The following is a 14,776-nucleotide window of genomic DNA, read 5'->3' as shown; positions in this document are numbered from 1 at the left end:
GTGTGGCAAGAGTCACCAGGGATCATGTCGGGCAGGGATTTGATACAAATGTGGAAAATAGGGGCACATGGCGAAGGATTTCCCTAAGGGGTTGGAATTTTGCTTTCACTGCAACTAGACCGGTCATCGGAAGGTCGAGTGCCCTCAGCTCATTCAGGGATCATCCCAGGGTTCTTTTCCTGCTGCTTTATGTGCTATTGATAGTCGGCTAACGAAGGTCGAGACACCGAGAACTCGTGGGATAGCTTTTCAGCTGACAGTAGAGGAGGTCCGCGCAGCACCTAATGGCGTGGTTGGTACTTTTCTTGTGAGTTTTGTACCTACTTTGGTGTTATTTGACTCGGGTGCGAATTGATCCTTCGTATCTTTAGCTTTTAGTTGTCACATCGGTATTAGACGTGAGGCGCTAAGTCGAATTCTCTTAGGGTTTCTATAGCCGACGAGCATGCGGTTTTTGCCACTGATGTATTCTGTGGATGTGTACTAGAGATTTAGCTGCCACCACGTACCAGTGTCGGCCACCACAAGGGTGTCTGTGTGTGTGTGTGTGTTTATCTATTTATGTATGTGTTTATTTTGGGATTTGGTGTTGTATATTGTAATCGGTGATGAAATAATGAAAGGAAAACTCATAACCACCACTGTGAGGTGTTAGCTGTCGCCACCAGTCGCCGTGTTGGGTGCCAGTGTGCTTTGTTTGTGTTTAGATTTCGTTTGGATGCTTGGACAAATATGGACTCGGAACCACCATCATGAGGTAGTGGCCGCCGTCGTGAGCCGTCGTTGACCACCACTACCCGATATGGTAGCGGGTGGTGCCCGACTTATGAAACCCTAGTGGGCCTAATGAAACCCTAATGGATCTAAGGACTTAACTTTTAGGCCTATTGGGTTGTGATTAGATTAGAAAAACCTAATTTTGGATTATATTGGTTATGGGTTGTTGGGACCCGCATTTTTGGATGGCCGGATTAGGAGTAGGTATTAACCCGATTACACCATATGATTGACCTGGTAGATTGATGGACTTAATGGATTAAGTCCTTAACGGGTTAAGTAAAAAAAACTTAATCCTAATTGTTATTTTATGTGAAACCCTAATCTGACTTGGGCTTTAAGTTGGGCCTTTCTATTTGGCTTTGGTGATTGGACTATTGATGGGCCATTCAAGAATAATCATATGGATTAAGAATAAATGGATGGGTTTTAGGGTAAGGCCCATGTAGGAGGTTTGGGCCTAATTTGGAAAATTGGGCCATAGATAGGCTATAATTGGTCCTTTATGATTATAAGATATCAGGCTATTAGAAATGTCAAATGTTTGGACTTGACTAAATGGTTGGGCCTTAGGGAAGACCATGTAGAGGTTTGGGCCCAATTTAGAAAATTGGTCCATATGTTGGGCTTTGACTCATAGTTGACTTTTGGGCCTTTGATTTCGTCCTCGAAATCCATCTTGGTTAGAATCTTTAAAAACATCGCCATGACATTCCATACGCTTTCTTCAACTACTTCATAAAATCGAGGCATCCACAAAGAAGACCTGAGAGACCACTTGAAACCCATCCGATGCTAACAAACAACTAAATCACTTGCAAATACTCAATTGCAACACTAACCTTAGGCTTGACCTCGTCAAGCCCATACCTCACACCGTTTAGAAATTGGTTGTACAAAAATTGAAAGCAATTTTTTTCCCAACTTAATTCTCAATCTCTCTTTGAATTTCTATTATCCGCTACAATTTCATTTCCTTATAACGTGTGACATGACTATTTACATAGAAAAAAAAAATCAATTTAAGAAGAATCTAATGTCATTATTATTAATCAAATCGCTTTTAAAATTGAAAATGTTTATATAAAAAAGCATAAAAGCTTAAAATAGATTCTAAATATTAGATTTAACTTCAAAATTTGTCTTGCTACTTGATCCTTCTAACAATCCAATATACCAAATTGCTTAGACTTGTTATTCACTTGTCACAATCTTTGATCATTTTAGAAATTGATTATGAGCAAAAATTAAGTACATTCTTTTTATTTGTTTAAAAAATATATGTTTCCTTCATATTTTAATATTGGAAACTATCAATAACACCTACAAATCCACAACAACAACAACAACAAAAATAAATAAATAAATAAAAAATAAAAAATACAAGCCAAAATAAAAATTGGTCCGAGAAAAAAAACACCATCAAAAGTAAAAGGTTTTAGGAAAAAGAAAAGTTGAGTTTTATTTTTTTTAACTTTAAAAAAAAAAAAAAAAAAAAAAAAAAAAAAAAAAAAAAAAAACTGAAACAAAAGGAGCCGAGTAAAATAGCCAAATCGGGAAAAAGATAGAAATATAAAAGGGACTTTTTAACAAAAAAACATAAAATATAAGATGTTTTATACAATTAACCCTATAACTGTTTGCAAGTTGAGAGTTTGGAAATTATTATCGGTTTGTTGTGGATTTCATGTTATCGATGAGAATTGTAAATATGTAGCATTTAATTAATAAATACTAAAAAGCAAGGGCAATGGTTAGCTTAGCATAAGTCATGTTTGAAATATTAAAACATGTTAAGTGATTGATTACACAGAACACCACAATCGTGTTTTAAAAAAAAAAAAAAAAAAACATAGATGATTTTACACAGGCGATAGAAAATGCACCCTGGAAAGAGGATACTCCTTTCCAGATATCCAAACACCCGTCTGCGACCACTGGATGTCCTCCCAATCAAGATTCTCTTCCAACACCTACAACCCACAAATAGCAATTTTAAAAAAAAATTACTTATTTATTTATTTATTTTTAAAAAAGAAAAATGAATTACCTGTAGATGTTCAGGCGGCAATGGGATGCCGATGGCCCGCATGACTGTCTGAGGAAGAGGCTTCTTGCATTCAGACCATCTGAAAACATCCACCAAACACCCATCACCACCACCCTCTGCTGCTGCTGCTGCTGTCTCCATATCATTTCCTCCTGCTTTCACCATCTTCTCTCCATTGAAGCACAGCTCATACCTTGACAATACTCAAAAACCACCCCTCCCTTTTAAAACTTTTTTTAACTTTATGACAGACAAAACAAAACAAGTAAAATACCTGCGTGTACGGCTTTCCAAGTAGAGAACTTCTCCCTTTTTCAATCTTGCAGACGTAAACAGCGGCTTCTTCAGACCTTTGTCAGCTATCGCGCTTATACTATACTTGATCCTTCAATCACATACATACATTCACACTTTCACTTTCTTACTTTATTATATAATTTTACCATCCTACTTTCATTTCTTATTACAAACATCTATCACTCAACATCGACTGTTTGATTTTTATTAAAGATCATGCTAACACATACCAAGGTTCGTTGCAAAGGTTGTATTGTAATGTAACTTCACGCACAAATCTTTGTTGACGAAGGGCGTTCTACAGTAAAATTAAAAATACATTCGCCTTTTTTTTAATAAAACATATATATGAATGATATTTAAAGTAATATTTTGATGTTTGAATATACGGACCGAAGCAGCAGCCCTAGTAGTCATTGTGCGTTCCACAACCACAGGAGCAAGAGTGGGCTCCACAGTCGATGTATGTGTAAGACAAGGTTCAAGATCAATCGTCCCACCACCTTTCTGAATAAATTTAAAAAGAAACTTGTTTACTTGCTTGTTTTACCAAAAATAGACAACACAACATCATACATACTTGTATTTTTATCCATCCATAACTCGTTACATATTGTTTGTAAACATTAAATTAAAGTAGAAATGGTAAAAAGCTGATTGGTTGTTACTTACCTTGACGATGTGGCATCTCTCTACACGGAAACTGCAACCAATGGCAGCCCCCCATGCACGAGAACGAACATTGTTTCGCAGTGTAGAAACATAACCTACCAACAATCCATTTTAACTCTCATACAAAAAATAATTTGATTTATTACAGCATCATTGTAGTTTGAAAAATCTATCATCTCTACAATTGAGTAGATTATTCAAATTACAATGTCGAGTAGGTTGCTATTTCACATACAATCTTGTGGAGGAAGTACTCTGACAGTAGCACGTAACTCCTGAATAGCAGGGGGAGGAGGAGATGCAGTTGGGCGGCAGTAGCCTGTGTGCATTAAAACTGGACAGCAAAACAAATACATATATAAGATATGTCATAAACTTTTATTTTTATTTATAAAACAAGTCCTATGGCATACCTGCAACAAGATCTGAGTCATCCGTGTATATGTCTGTACCCCATAACTGCCCACCTTTAACCTGCAAACCATATTCACTTATTGAGGAACATGATATAGCTAATCTTATATATTACTATTACTATTACTATTACCTGCCGATTTGTAGCAGAAACATGTTCAGCAGGTATACGGATCTCAAGAGTCGGTCCTGTCTGTGTCTGTGTCTGTGCCTGTGCCTGTGCCTGTGACATTTTATCAGGCGCCGATGACTCGTATTCCTTCCATAATTTTATCAATTCTTGCATGCATTCACCAACTCTGTATACCACACTTGACACATCACCTTTCCCTGCATTCATCCATATTGCACTCAACAACATACATAAACAATATAAAACACAAATAATATATTATAAAAGCATTTAGTAGCTTATTACCATTATCATTGTCCTGAGGGCGAGATCTATTATAGCGTGGATCTCTATTTGCGACTTGTGGACTTCCCCTAGGTCTAAGCATCCTCTTCCTCTGTTGAACACCATAGCTAAAAGCTTCCCTTTCTCCTTCAACATCAACACCATCATCTGAATCTTTTTTGCTTCTTTCCTCTTCAATATCCAACTCCTTCCATGCATCTCCACTTTTCTGTTTCCTATTCTGTTCCATTCCTATGTTTTCCTGTTCAACAACAACCCCCCTGGAAGAAGATACATCCACCACATCTTCCTTTTCATTCTGCAAACCACCCTCTTTCTCTTTCTCTTTCTCTTTCTCTCTCTCTCTCTCTCTTGTTTTGTCCTTCTCCTTTTGTACTACATCCTTTCTGTCGCTTTCTTTTTCTTCCTTTGTTGGATCTTTCGTCTCTTTGTTTGTTTCACCCCATTCACGGTGCTTCACATCTTTCCTTTTTCTATCTCTCTCGACTTTGTTCTCACTAACACCCTCATGAGCTTCCCCATAATCCTTCTCTTCTGTGGTTGCTATTTCCACTTGTCCATGAACATTAGTACCACGTGAAACATGCCATGAATCCAGGTTTCCACCTGATCCTGATGTATCCGGATACTTCCATGTCCTGTGGTGCTCTTTCGATTCTTTCCAGTTTATATGACTATTCACTGGATTGTAAGCGTCCTTATCATTTCTATAATCAGAGTAAGGAATAGCATCTCTCTCATACCTACCAACATCTTTATCACTCTTACCACCTTGGCTCTCAATCTTCATAATGTTATCTCTAGAATCTCTCAATTCAACTCTGTCTTCATGATCAGTTTGGGCATGATACATCTGAACCATTGGAGACCTTCTACTATCCATTTCTCGCATTTCAGTTCTAGGGACTTTTGGCATGCGGGAATCCTGCCCAATATCAAAGGAAGAAGGATGGTAATCACTCGGAGCTGAAGGATTTGGCACCTTTGATCCCCCCATGCCAGGATATGTCCCAGAATCATCCTGCGGATGAGGATGAGGATGGGGATGGGGATGTGAATACCTTGAAAGGGAGGAATGACCTCCACTATCTTCATGCGCCCTTTTGTTAGGCGTACCACTCATACTGCTCCTGCAAAATCAAACGACAAACATCACTCATCTTTCCTGTCGCAGGCCAATTACGAGTTCATGACACACAAATTGGACAAATCGTATGATCGATCGATCACGAAAAATAATAATAATAATAATAACCTACATCTGCATCCACTATTGAATGTATCCTCAGATACTACAGCAATACCTCGATATACCGACAGAAGTATCCAAATTCATGAAGATTATAAATACATGGAAATACATACATTCACACAAATCAAACTTTCAACCACGTATAAAAACAAACGACGCATACTTAACAAGTTCAGATAAAGAAAGAGTAGTAACAAATTCAGAGAAATTACGAAATCAATGGCACAATATGGTTGGATGAATTTAGTTAATGCTTTCGAAAATTTCTTTGTTATTTTGGGGATTAGGGTTTCCACAAATTTTCAATGCGAATGAAGAGAAATCACATCTTGAAAAGAGAGAAAAAGCTAACCGAGAAGTTGAAGCAGAAGCCGAATGAAGAGTGGAATAAAATGGCGAGAAGTTGGATCCAGAAGCTCAAGGGACGGAAGAGTGGGATAAAATGGCGTGACTTGTGAAGTCGAATCCGAATTAAAGGAAACTGTCTGGTTTTAGGCCCAACCGTACCTTAAAACCCCGATCCTTCGCTACGACTTTATATTTCGATTAAAAATAGGGATAATGACTTGAAAGGGTAACAAACTTTCGATTTTTGTCATATTTAATTATTAAACTTTTTTTCGTTATCTATTTGCCATTGAACTATTGAAACTGTTCACATTTTACCCTTATGACTGGACGTTACCGGTCATAAGGGTAAAATGTGAACAGTTTCAATAGTTCAATGACAAACAGATAACGAAAAAAAGTTTAGTGACTAAATATGAACAAAATCAAAAGTTCGTTTCCCTCTAAAAAGTTCAATGACTAAATGTGAGCAAACCTCCTCTTGTATTATGTTTTAGCAAATTATTTATTTTTGTTAAATTGTAGCAACATTTGTTGATGAAGAAATCTATGAAATAAAAAAAAAACAAAACAAAACCCTGAAAATATATTTAAAAAAACAAAAAACCAAAACCGAAATAAAAAAACCAATGGTTTGACATTTTCCGAAATAAAAAATCAAATTTTCCAATCTGGTTTTGGTTTTACAAAAAAATGAACAATTCTCACTGATGTGAATTATGACCATTGGTTTGGCATGCAAAATTTGTGACATCCCATGAATATGGAGTTACAACATCGTCTGAAATCGTAATTGATAGCAAGGGGTTAGACTATCACCACATGAATACGTAGTTACAACATCGCATGAACTCGTAATTCATCACCTACAAGTTATGGGTCTGCTGGTGTTTCCACTGGGTTGTCTAGAATAGTCCATGGTCGTCATCTATACTCTGGTAGATGACTACATTGCCACATTGCTGGTAAAGGTTATGGTATCTCCTTTCATCCTACATCACATATTCATCATCATCTATTTACCTAATTATCACCACCTTTCTATCATCACCTATCTCTCATCATTTTATTTCATCACACACCAACTATTTCATCTACCCATGTTTCATCCGCAACATATTTGTAGATATAAAATAAATATACCGTTTAAATCTTTTAAAACATGTATAAAATCGTTCATCCAGTATAGACAGCAAGTATTCAAATAATACACACACATAGCACGTAATTTATATAAAATACTTCATATCTATGTGTAAGATGAAAGTAACTATATCTACCATAAATGCTTCCTAACTTTGAACCCCAAGGTTTACTCTACTAAAGCTTCATATTCTCGGCTCTCTGAACCTAGAAGGGTCAAGATCTATCACACCAAAAAGCTCAAGATAGCTCTTCCTCTCACTCTACACACTCAAGTTCGCTAGGGTTCTCACTTATGGGAAAGGTAGTCGCAATTGAAGGCCATAAATGCCTTTAAATATGGCTCGAGCCCAAAGATTTAGGGTTTCTGCCAACAGCGCGAACTCGTCAAGTCGCCTCACCGACTCGTCGAGTCCATTCATTAATTTGAGTCATCAGTTGCGACCTTACTCGACGAGTTGAGGCGTCAACTCGTCGAGTCTCTCTTCTTAACTCAAAAGAAAAATACTTAAATGATGATACCTGGAAATCCGGATGTTACATTTTGTTTTTTTATTTCATAGATTTCTTCATCAACAAATGTTGCTACAATTAAACAAAAATAAATAATTTTGCTAGAACATAATACAATAGGAAGTTTGTTCACATTTAGTCATTGAATTTTTTAGAGGGAAATGAACTTTCAATTTTGTTCACATTTAGTCACTAAACTTTTTTTCATCATCTATTTGCCACTAAACTATTGAAACTGTTCACATTTTACCCTTATGACCGGTAACAGTCGGTCATAAGGGTAAAACGTGAACAGTTTCAATAGTTCAATGGCAAATAGACAACGAAAAAAAGTTTAGTGACTAAATGTGACAAAAGTCGAAAGTTCATTACCCTTTCAAGTCATTATCCCTTAAAAATATATATATAGAAAATATAATACAATTATTATTGTCAGTTTATTTAAAGTAACACAAATTATTATTGTGCAGTTTATTTAAAGTTAAAATAACATATACTAACAAAAACATAATCATTATCATGAATTTGCAACACTTGTTCATTTATACATTCCAATGCAAAAACTTCTATGTTCCAAGATTCCTAAATATATACTTCTTTGTTTCAAGATTTTTAAATGTGTACTTCTTTATTCAAATATTCTTCTTTTTACTAAATATTTTTCAACTATGGAATCCATACGTACTCCTTTCATGTTTGATAAATTTAAAAAAAATATATTTGAAGTAAACTATTATAAACATGGTGTTAAAAAGCGCGTCTCAAGGCGTATCATGGCGTAAGGCGTGATGTAGTCATTACGAAAACATCCAAGGCGAGTTTGTGAAACGTGTCGCCCAAATAACGTGTCAATGCACACATTATCGCATTATGGCACGAGTTTTCTTCAAGGAGCGGGTTTTTTTGTTTTTTTTATCGGGTCTAAAATAAATGAGTTTTTGTTAACTTTTTTCTATTAGATATTAATAGAACACTTATAAAAACTTCATATATTTGATAAAATTCAATAATTATATGATTTATACCTTTTAATGTATATAATATTGTCATGCCCTGAAAAACGTCATGGCTCGCCAAGGCTTGTTATGGCTTAATTTTTACCTTACCGCTAAACCACGTCTTACGTTATTTACAACATTAGTTATAAATGACAATTTTTAAAATATAGAATGATATGAATGATTTTAACATGAAAGTAAAATGTTATAATTCACATTAAGGGCGTGTTTGACAAAAGTAGTTGTTAACTGGAAGCGGTTAGTGGGTAACTGGTAGCGTGTAGGGGGTAGCTGGTAACAGGAAGCTATAGTTTTTATTTGTTATATGAGTGTTTGACAAAAGTAGTTGGAAGCTTTTGAAATATATAAAATTACATAAAATGACAATTGATTAAAAATAAATAAATATATAAATATATTTTTTAAGATAATTATGGAAATTGATTTTAAAAGCTCAGTAGCATTTTGTTAAACGTTATATGAAGTAGCTTTTAGATTTGGAGCGTTTTGTTTAAACTAAAAGTTAAACGTTCGTACTACCAAACGAAGTTTTTTGTTTAAACTAGAACGTTTTGCCAAAAGTTAAATGATAGAAGCTCCCAAACGCTTTCAAAAGCTCTATGACAAACACGCCCTAAATAAAAAAATGCTATAATTAACATACAAATACTATAATTATCATTATATAATATAGTAATTGTAAGACCCTTTTTTTGAATAGTATTATTTTCTGATTGGTTGGATTTTGTTTTTCCATTTTTCTTTGTTGTGTGTCAACTTTTTGTTAATTTTTTTCCTTTGGCCTTCTTCACGATAATAGGTAACATATGGTTTCAAGTCCATATCTACCATGTATGTAAATGATTCCTATTGGTTCAATTTTTTTTACTTTTTTTTATATTTAGCGTGGCCAGATACGTGTTTCTTTACCTTGGTTGGCACCTACTACGTGTCTTGTACACGTGTTACTCCCTTCACAATCCTAGAGGCAGAAATTGACGCTCATCGCTACCATCACACTCATGGGGTTGTACACATGTGTAATCCACCGCTTATTTCCTCCATATGCCTTACAATCAGATAACTTTTCGACACCGCTTCCACCACAGTCTCTGTCGATGCTTCCTGGTTCCCACCGCCACTATATGCTTCCACAACTTGTGAGGGTTAGTAACACTTCTTTATGCATATGTTTTTAGGGATTTTTGTTTACTTATCAAAATTGAATTCGGGGTCTTCGTTGTCTAATTTTTCTGTGCTCTGTAAATGGGTATGTGTCTCTCTTCACCCTTCTACTCCACCATTAGATGGAAACATTGTGTAACGCCCGCAGATCTGGGCTAGTCAATTTATAAATAATAGGGGTCGAAAACAAATTTTCGACAAAATATTAATAAATAATCTTAACCAAGTTGTAGTATATGTTACAAGAGTTCCTGTTGAAGATAATTGTGTTGCGTCTTGGGCCCTTTTGTTTTACAACCGGATTGGGCTTGTCAATCCATGTTTAACTAGATTAGCCCTCTTTTTCTTAGAAAAACTGTTAGGGTTTCATTATAAATATATGCATGCATGTATGCGTATAGTAACGGTCGTCACTCTCATTGAATATTGTAAACCCTAAAATCCTCTACAGTTGATGTTCTTTATCGAGCTCTTCTGAGGATTGTTTATTGAATCATTCGACACCTTTTGATTCATTAGCTTGTTCTTAATTGTTTATCTAGTCATTTATCTACCTGTTTCATAGATCTAATCGATCTTTAAGTTTGTTTTAAACTTATCAATTGGTATCAGAGCAGGAGTGTAGCACCTGGTTTCCGGTATGTGAATTTTATTTGAGCATTGCCCTATTTTAGCCTTGGACTCGGCGAGTCACAAGGTCCGACTTGCCGAGTAGGGACGAGACTCCGGACACGTTTTAAGTGGGCGACTCGGCGAGTCCATATCCTGGACTCGGCGAGTCACCGCTGCAGGATGAAACCCTAAGTTTCAAGGGTTTGCACCCTATTTAAACCCTCATTCCGCCCCACCTCGTCCCCATTCACCCCCCAGAACTCCCCCAACATCGTTTTCCCTTATTTCCTAGAGAGATTGAAGTGTTCTTGGTGTGTTCTTGAAGGTTTTGAGGAGAAAGAGGAGTAGATCAAGTAGAGGAGAAGGAGATCAGCCATCTTTGTGTCATTTCAACATTTTCCTTGAGGTATATCTCGTTTTTCCCCTGTTTCTATGCTTAAGATTTCATTTGAGACACTCTTGAGCAATTCTTCAAGCTTGTTTGTGCGTAATGTTTCGTAATAAGTGGATTAACCTTTAGATCTAGGCAAGATTGAGCTCCAGGAGCTCAGATCTGTTAGCTTTATGGCCCCATGTGGCTTGTTCATCCTAGATCTACCCTTTTGGGGCATTTTGCACCCTAAAATCCATATTGGTGAATATCTACACGTAAAGTTGGAAACTTTACGTGTGATTTGTGTCCTAGAAGTCCAGATCTATGAAGGGCATGGACTGAAATCGAGTAAATCTGTGTATTTGGTGGGTGCATGGCTGCGACTCGGCGAGTCATCTATGTGACTCGACGAGTCTGGTCGCGAGTCACCAAACCGGTCCCTTCATGATGTGTCGAGTTGAGCCGTGAGTCACAGGGGGTGACTCGGTGAGTTGGGAGCTGAACTCATTCATGTTAGGACTCGGCGAGTCAATGCCCCGACTCGGCGAGTCCAAGGCAATCCTCATAGATTAAGAACAGACTCGGCGAGTTGTTCATACAACTCGGCGAGTCTTAGCATAAAGTGTTCTTCGGATGAAGATGAACTCGACGAGTTGTTCATACAACTCGGAGAGTAGGATGAAGGAGTTGAATGACAGTTAGAAGATGAACTCGTCGAGTCTTAGCCCAACTCGACGAGTAGAACCAGGGACCCAGGACCATAGTTGCCAGGGACTCGGCGAGTGGAGATCCACTCGGCGAGTCGGGTCAACTGAAAGTTGACTCTAGCTTTGGCTTAGAGCCAGACCGGGGGTAAAATGGTCATTTTACCTAAAGGGCAGTTAGCAGTGTTTGATTGAGTATGTTGTGGGAATTGCAGCCGGAGGACTCCCGGAGCAGCAGCAGTCAGTTAGTTCCCGATCAGTTCAGCAGCTACCTTGAGGTGAGTTACCTTCCAGTAGCGGTGGGTCTAAGGCCACAATGCCGGCCCATCAGTAGGAGACGTATGATAGATGATTGTCTTTGTGAAATCATCTAGGCTTGCTATTACCTGTTATGTTATATGCTATCATGATACGTTATATGCAATAGTAGTAGAGTTCGGTTGTTAGGACCGCTGGGTAGTCAGACACCCCAGAATTATCTGACTGTATGTGATGGTATGCTTGTATGTTGGTCTGTTATGTTATGCGATAGAGGTAGCGAGAGGGGACCAGTCCCCGAGGATCGGTTGTTAGGACCGATGGGTAGTCAGCACCCCAGAATGGCTTGACATGGGTAGTCAGCACCCCAGAATGGCTTGACACGGGTAAGACGGCACCCCAGAATGGCCGTATGGGTAGGTCGGCACCCCAGAATGGCCGTACCGGGTAGTCAGGCACCCCAGAATAGCCTGGCAGTACGTATGTTATGTATTTGTATGGTATGTGGTACGTTGGGGGAACTCACTAAGCTTTGTGCTTACGTTTACAGTTTTTTTTTCAGGTACCTCTGCACCGAAGGGGAAGGAGCCGGCGCGGTAGCGGCACGTCATACACACACTTTTCGGTTTCCGAATTTACGAGATTTCCTGGGATTGTACTCTAATATTTTGATGGGATGTATGGTTTGGCCTTTTAGAACATGGTTACGATGTGTTATGGTGTGATGAAACAATGTTTTTATTTATTAATGTTTTCTAAAGTAATATTTTAAAATGAAATTTTCGGACGTAAAATTGGGTCGTTACAAGGAGGCTGTGTAATCCATACACTTCTTTTCTGTGAAAAAGCTTCGATTAGGGTTATTCCGCATTCATTGATATTTATTGAGTCGTCATCTCGTAATTGACGTATCTCAATATTTATTATTTTTGCCCTAATTTGATATATTACAAGTCTGATCTTTGAACAGGTTATTCGATCAATTATGGACGAGTCATAATCCAATCCCATCAATATTTCAAACAGCATTGGATCGACAACAAAGATTCCCATCCTGTACACCCATGATTATGAAGTTTGGGCGAATCACTTTGAAGATTATGTCATAGGATCTGAGGATAATGGATACCTCATCTGGGAAGCAATTATCTCTGGACCGTTTTCTCATTCAGCAACTTCAAGGATTATTAAAACTCAAAAGGAGTATAATGATCTACTGAAAGATGTTAAAGATGTAGCGCAAGATGAAAAAGTTAAATTTCAGTGCAATATCAAAGCGCTAAGATTGATTAGATTTGCTCTTCAATCCGATACCTTTAGGCTGGTAAGTTCATGCACGACTGCTAAAGAGATATGGGACAGGCTACGTGAATTGTACTCTACAGATGAAGATCTTGAACACTCCATTCAAACCTTACTCTTGTCTGAGTTTGGTGAGTTCAAGCAAGGAACAGAAGAAACGGTGACTCAAACGTTCGATCGCTTCAATCATCTTCTTAGCAAGATGATCAAACATGACATCGAAAGGAAGCTTATTGAACAGAAGGTTACTTTTTTAAATGGACTCAGGTCTGAGTGGAGAGCAATCGTGTCCACAGTTAAAGCACACGAGCAATTCAAATCCTATTCTTTGGCGAAACTGGTGGGCATCCTAAAATCTCAAGAAAAGATCGTACTGCAGGAGAAGACCGTGGTTTCAAGTCTAGGTTCATTAGCCCTCCTGTCGAAAAAGCAAAGTTGTGATAGAGGACGAAGATCTCAACTTGGATGATTATGATCTCACGTCTGAAGACTATGCTATGATGGTGTCAAACCCTAAGAGATTCATCAAGAAGAAATTCCCCACCAATAGGAACCGAAACTGGCAAGGAAGCTATAACACTGAAAAGATCAAAGATGAATCGAAAGCTGAAGAAGCAAAGAAGGAACAGAAGGCTGAATGAGACTCTGGAGTGAGCTGCTATTATTGTGGAGGAAAGAACCACTATGCAAAAGATTGCGTCCTCAAAAAGATGGCAGAAAAGAATGAAGAAAATGATGAAGAAGCTGTGTTGATGAAAAAGCTTGATGAGTTAAGGAAGAAGAAATCTGCTGCTAACCCTTCCATGAATGCTTTAATTGTGCAGGGTTCGGTAGCTGATGATGAGTTCGATGGCGTGGAGGTTTGGTCAACCGACTCTGAAGATGATGAAGTGAGGAAGCCTTCACATGGAAAGGCCTATGTAGCGAAAGAAGTGAGCAATGGAGGAAGATGCTTGATGGTGTCCGACGTTTCTTAGATGAGAGGATACAACACTGATGGTGGGAATGATGACAAAGAACAGCAGAATCTGTGCTTTACTGCCAAACCACTCAGCGAGCAGTTCAGCGAACTTGATGAACTGATCAAGAAGGTACAATCAGTTTTTGTCTCATTTAAAGTCCCACAATGCTCATATGAAAAGGAATTAAAAAGTGTTAATTCAAGAATCTCTCATCTAGATAGTAGTTTAACTCAAACTCGGGTCACCAACTCTAACCTAACTGATCAATTAAGCAGGGTGTCTTCGAAGAGTGAGGAACGGCGAATGTGGATTGAACTGAAGGAGTCAGAGTTAATCAAAATAAAAGATGAAAACATTTATTTGCAAAGAGACAATTTAAAGCTTTTGAAACAGCGAAATGTTTTTTGTCTGATTGCCAAACGTCTTTATACTAATATTACTCAGCTTCATTTAAATTATGAAATAGGGCAAAAGATTCATCGCATGATTTTACCCTTT

At 37.7% G+C, this 14,776-nt stretch overlaps 1 protein-coding gene across 1 annotated transcript; it reads right to left on the bottom strand.

The window, feature by feature from the left end:
- Positions 1–2,536: 2,536 nt before the first annotated feature.
- On the bottom strand, positions 2,537–6,387 carry LOC145047261 (zinc finger CCCH domain protein). The gene is made up of 11 exons (XM_078995516.1): positions 6,233–6,387; positions 4,629–5,758; positions 4,344–4,540; positions 4,210–4,270; positions 4,032–4,130; positions 3,797–3,891; positions 3,518–3,631; positions 3,355–3,422; positions 3,102–3,212; positions 2,828–3,020; positions 2,537–2,750 (listed from the first exon to the last, which is right to left on the bottom strand). Exons 2-11 carry the CDS (start codon positions 5,749–5,751, stop codon positions 2,640–2,642), a joined length of 2,172 nt encoding a protein of 723 aa, XP_078851642.1. The 5' UTR covers positions 5,752–5,758; positions 6,233–6,387; the 3' UTR covers positions 2,537–2,639.
- Between the last annotated feature and the right edge of the window lie 8,389 nt (positions 6,388–14,776).

The sequence above is a fragment of the Lactuca saligna genome, chromosome 1 (genome assembly GCF_052625555.1).
Source record: "Lactuca saligna cultivar CGN05327 chromosome 1, ASM5262555v1, whole genome shotgun sequence".
NCBI classification, from domain to species: domain Eukaryota; kingdom Viridiplantae; phylum Streptophyta; class Magnoliopsida; order Asterales; family Asteraceae; genus Lactuca; species Lactuca saligna.
This window is presented reverse-complemented; position numbering and strand designations above follow the sequence as displayed.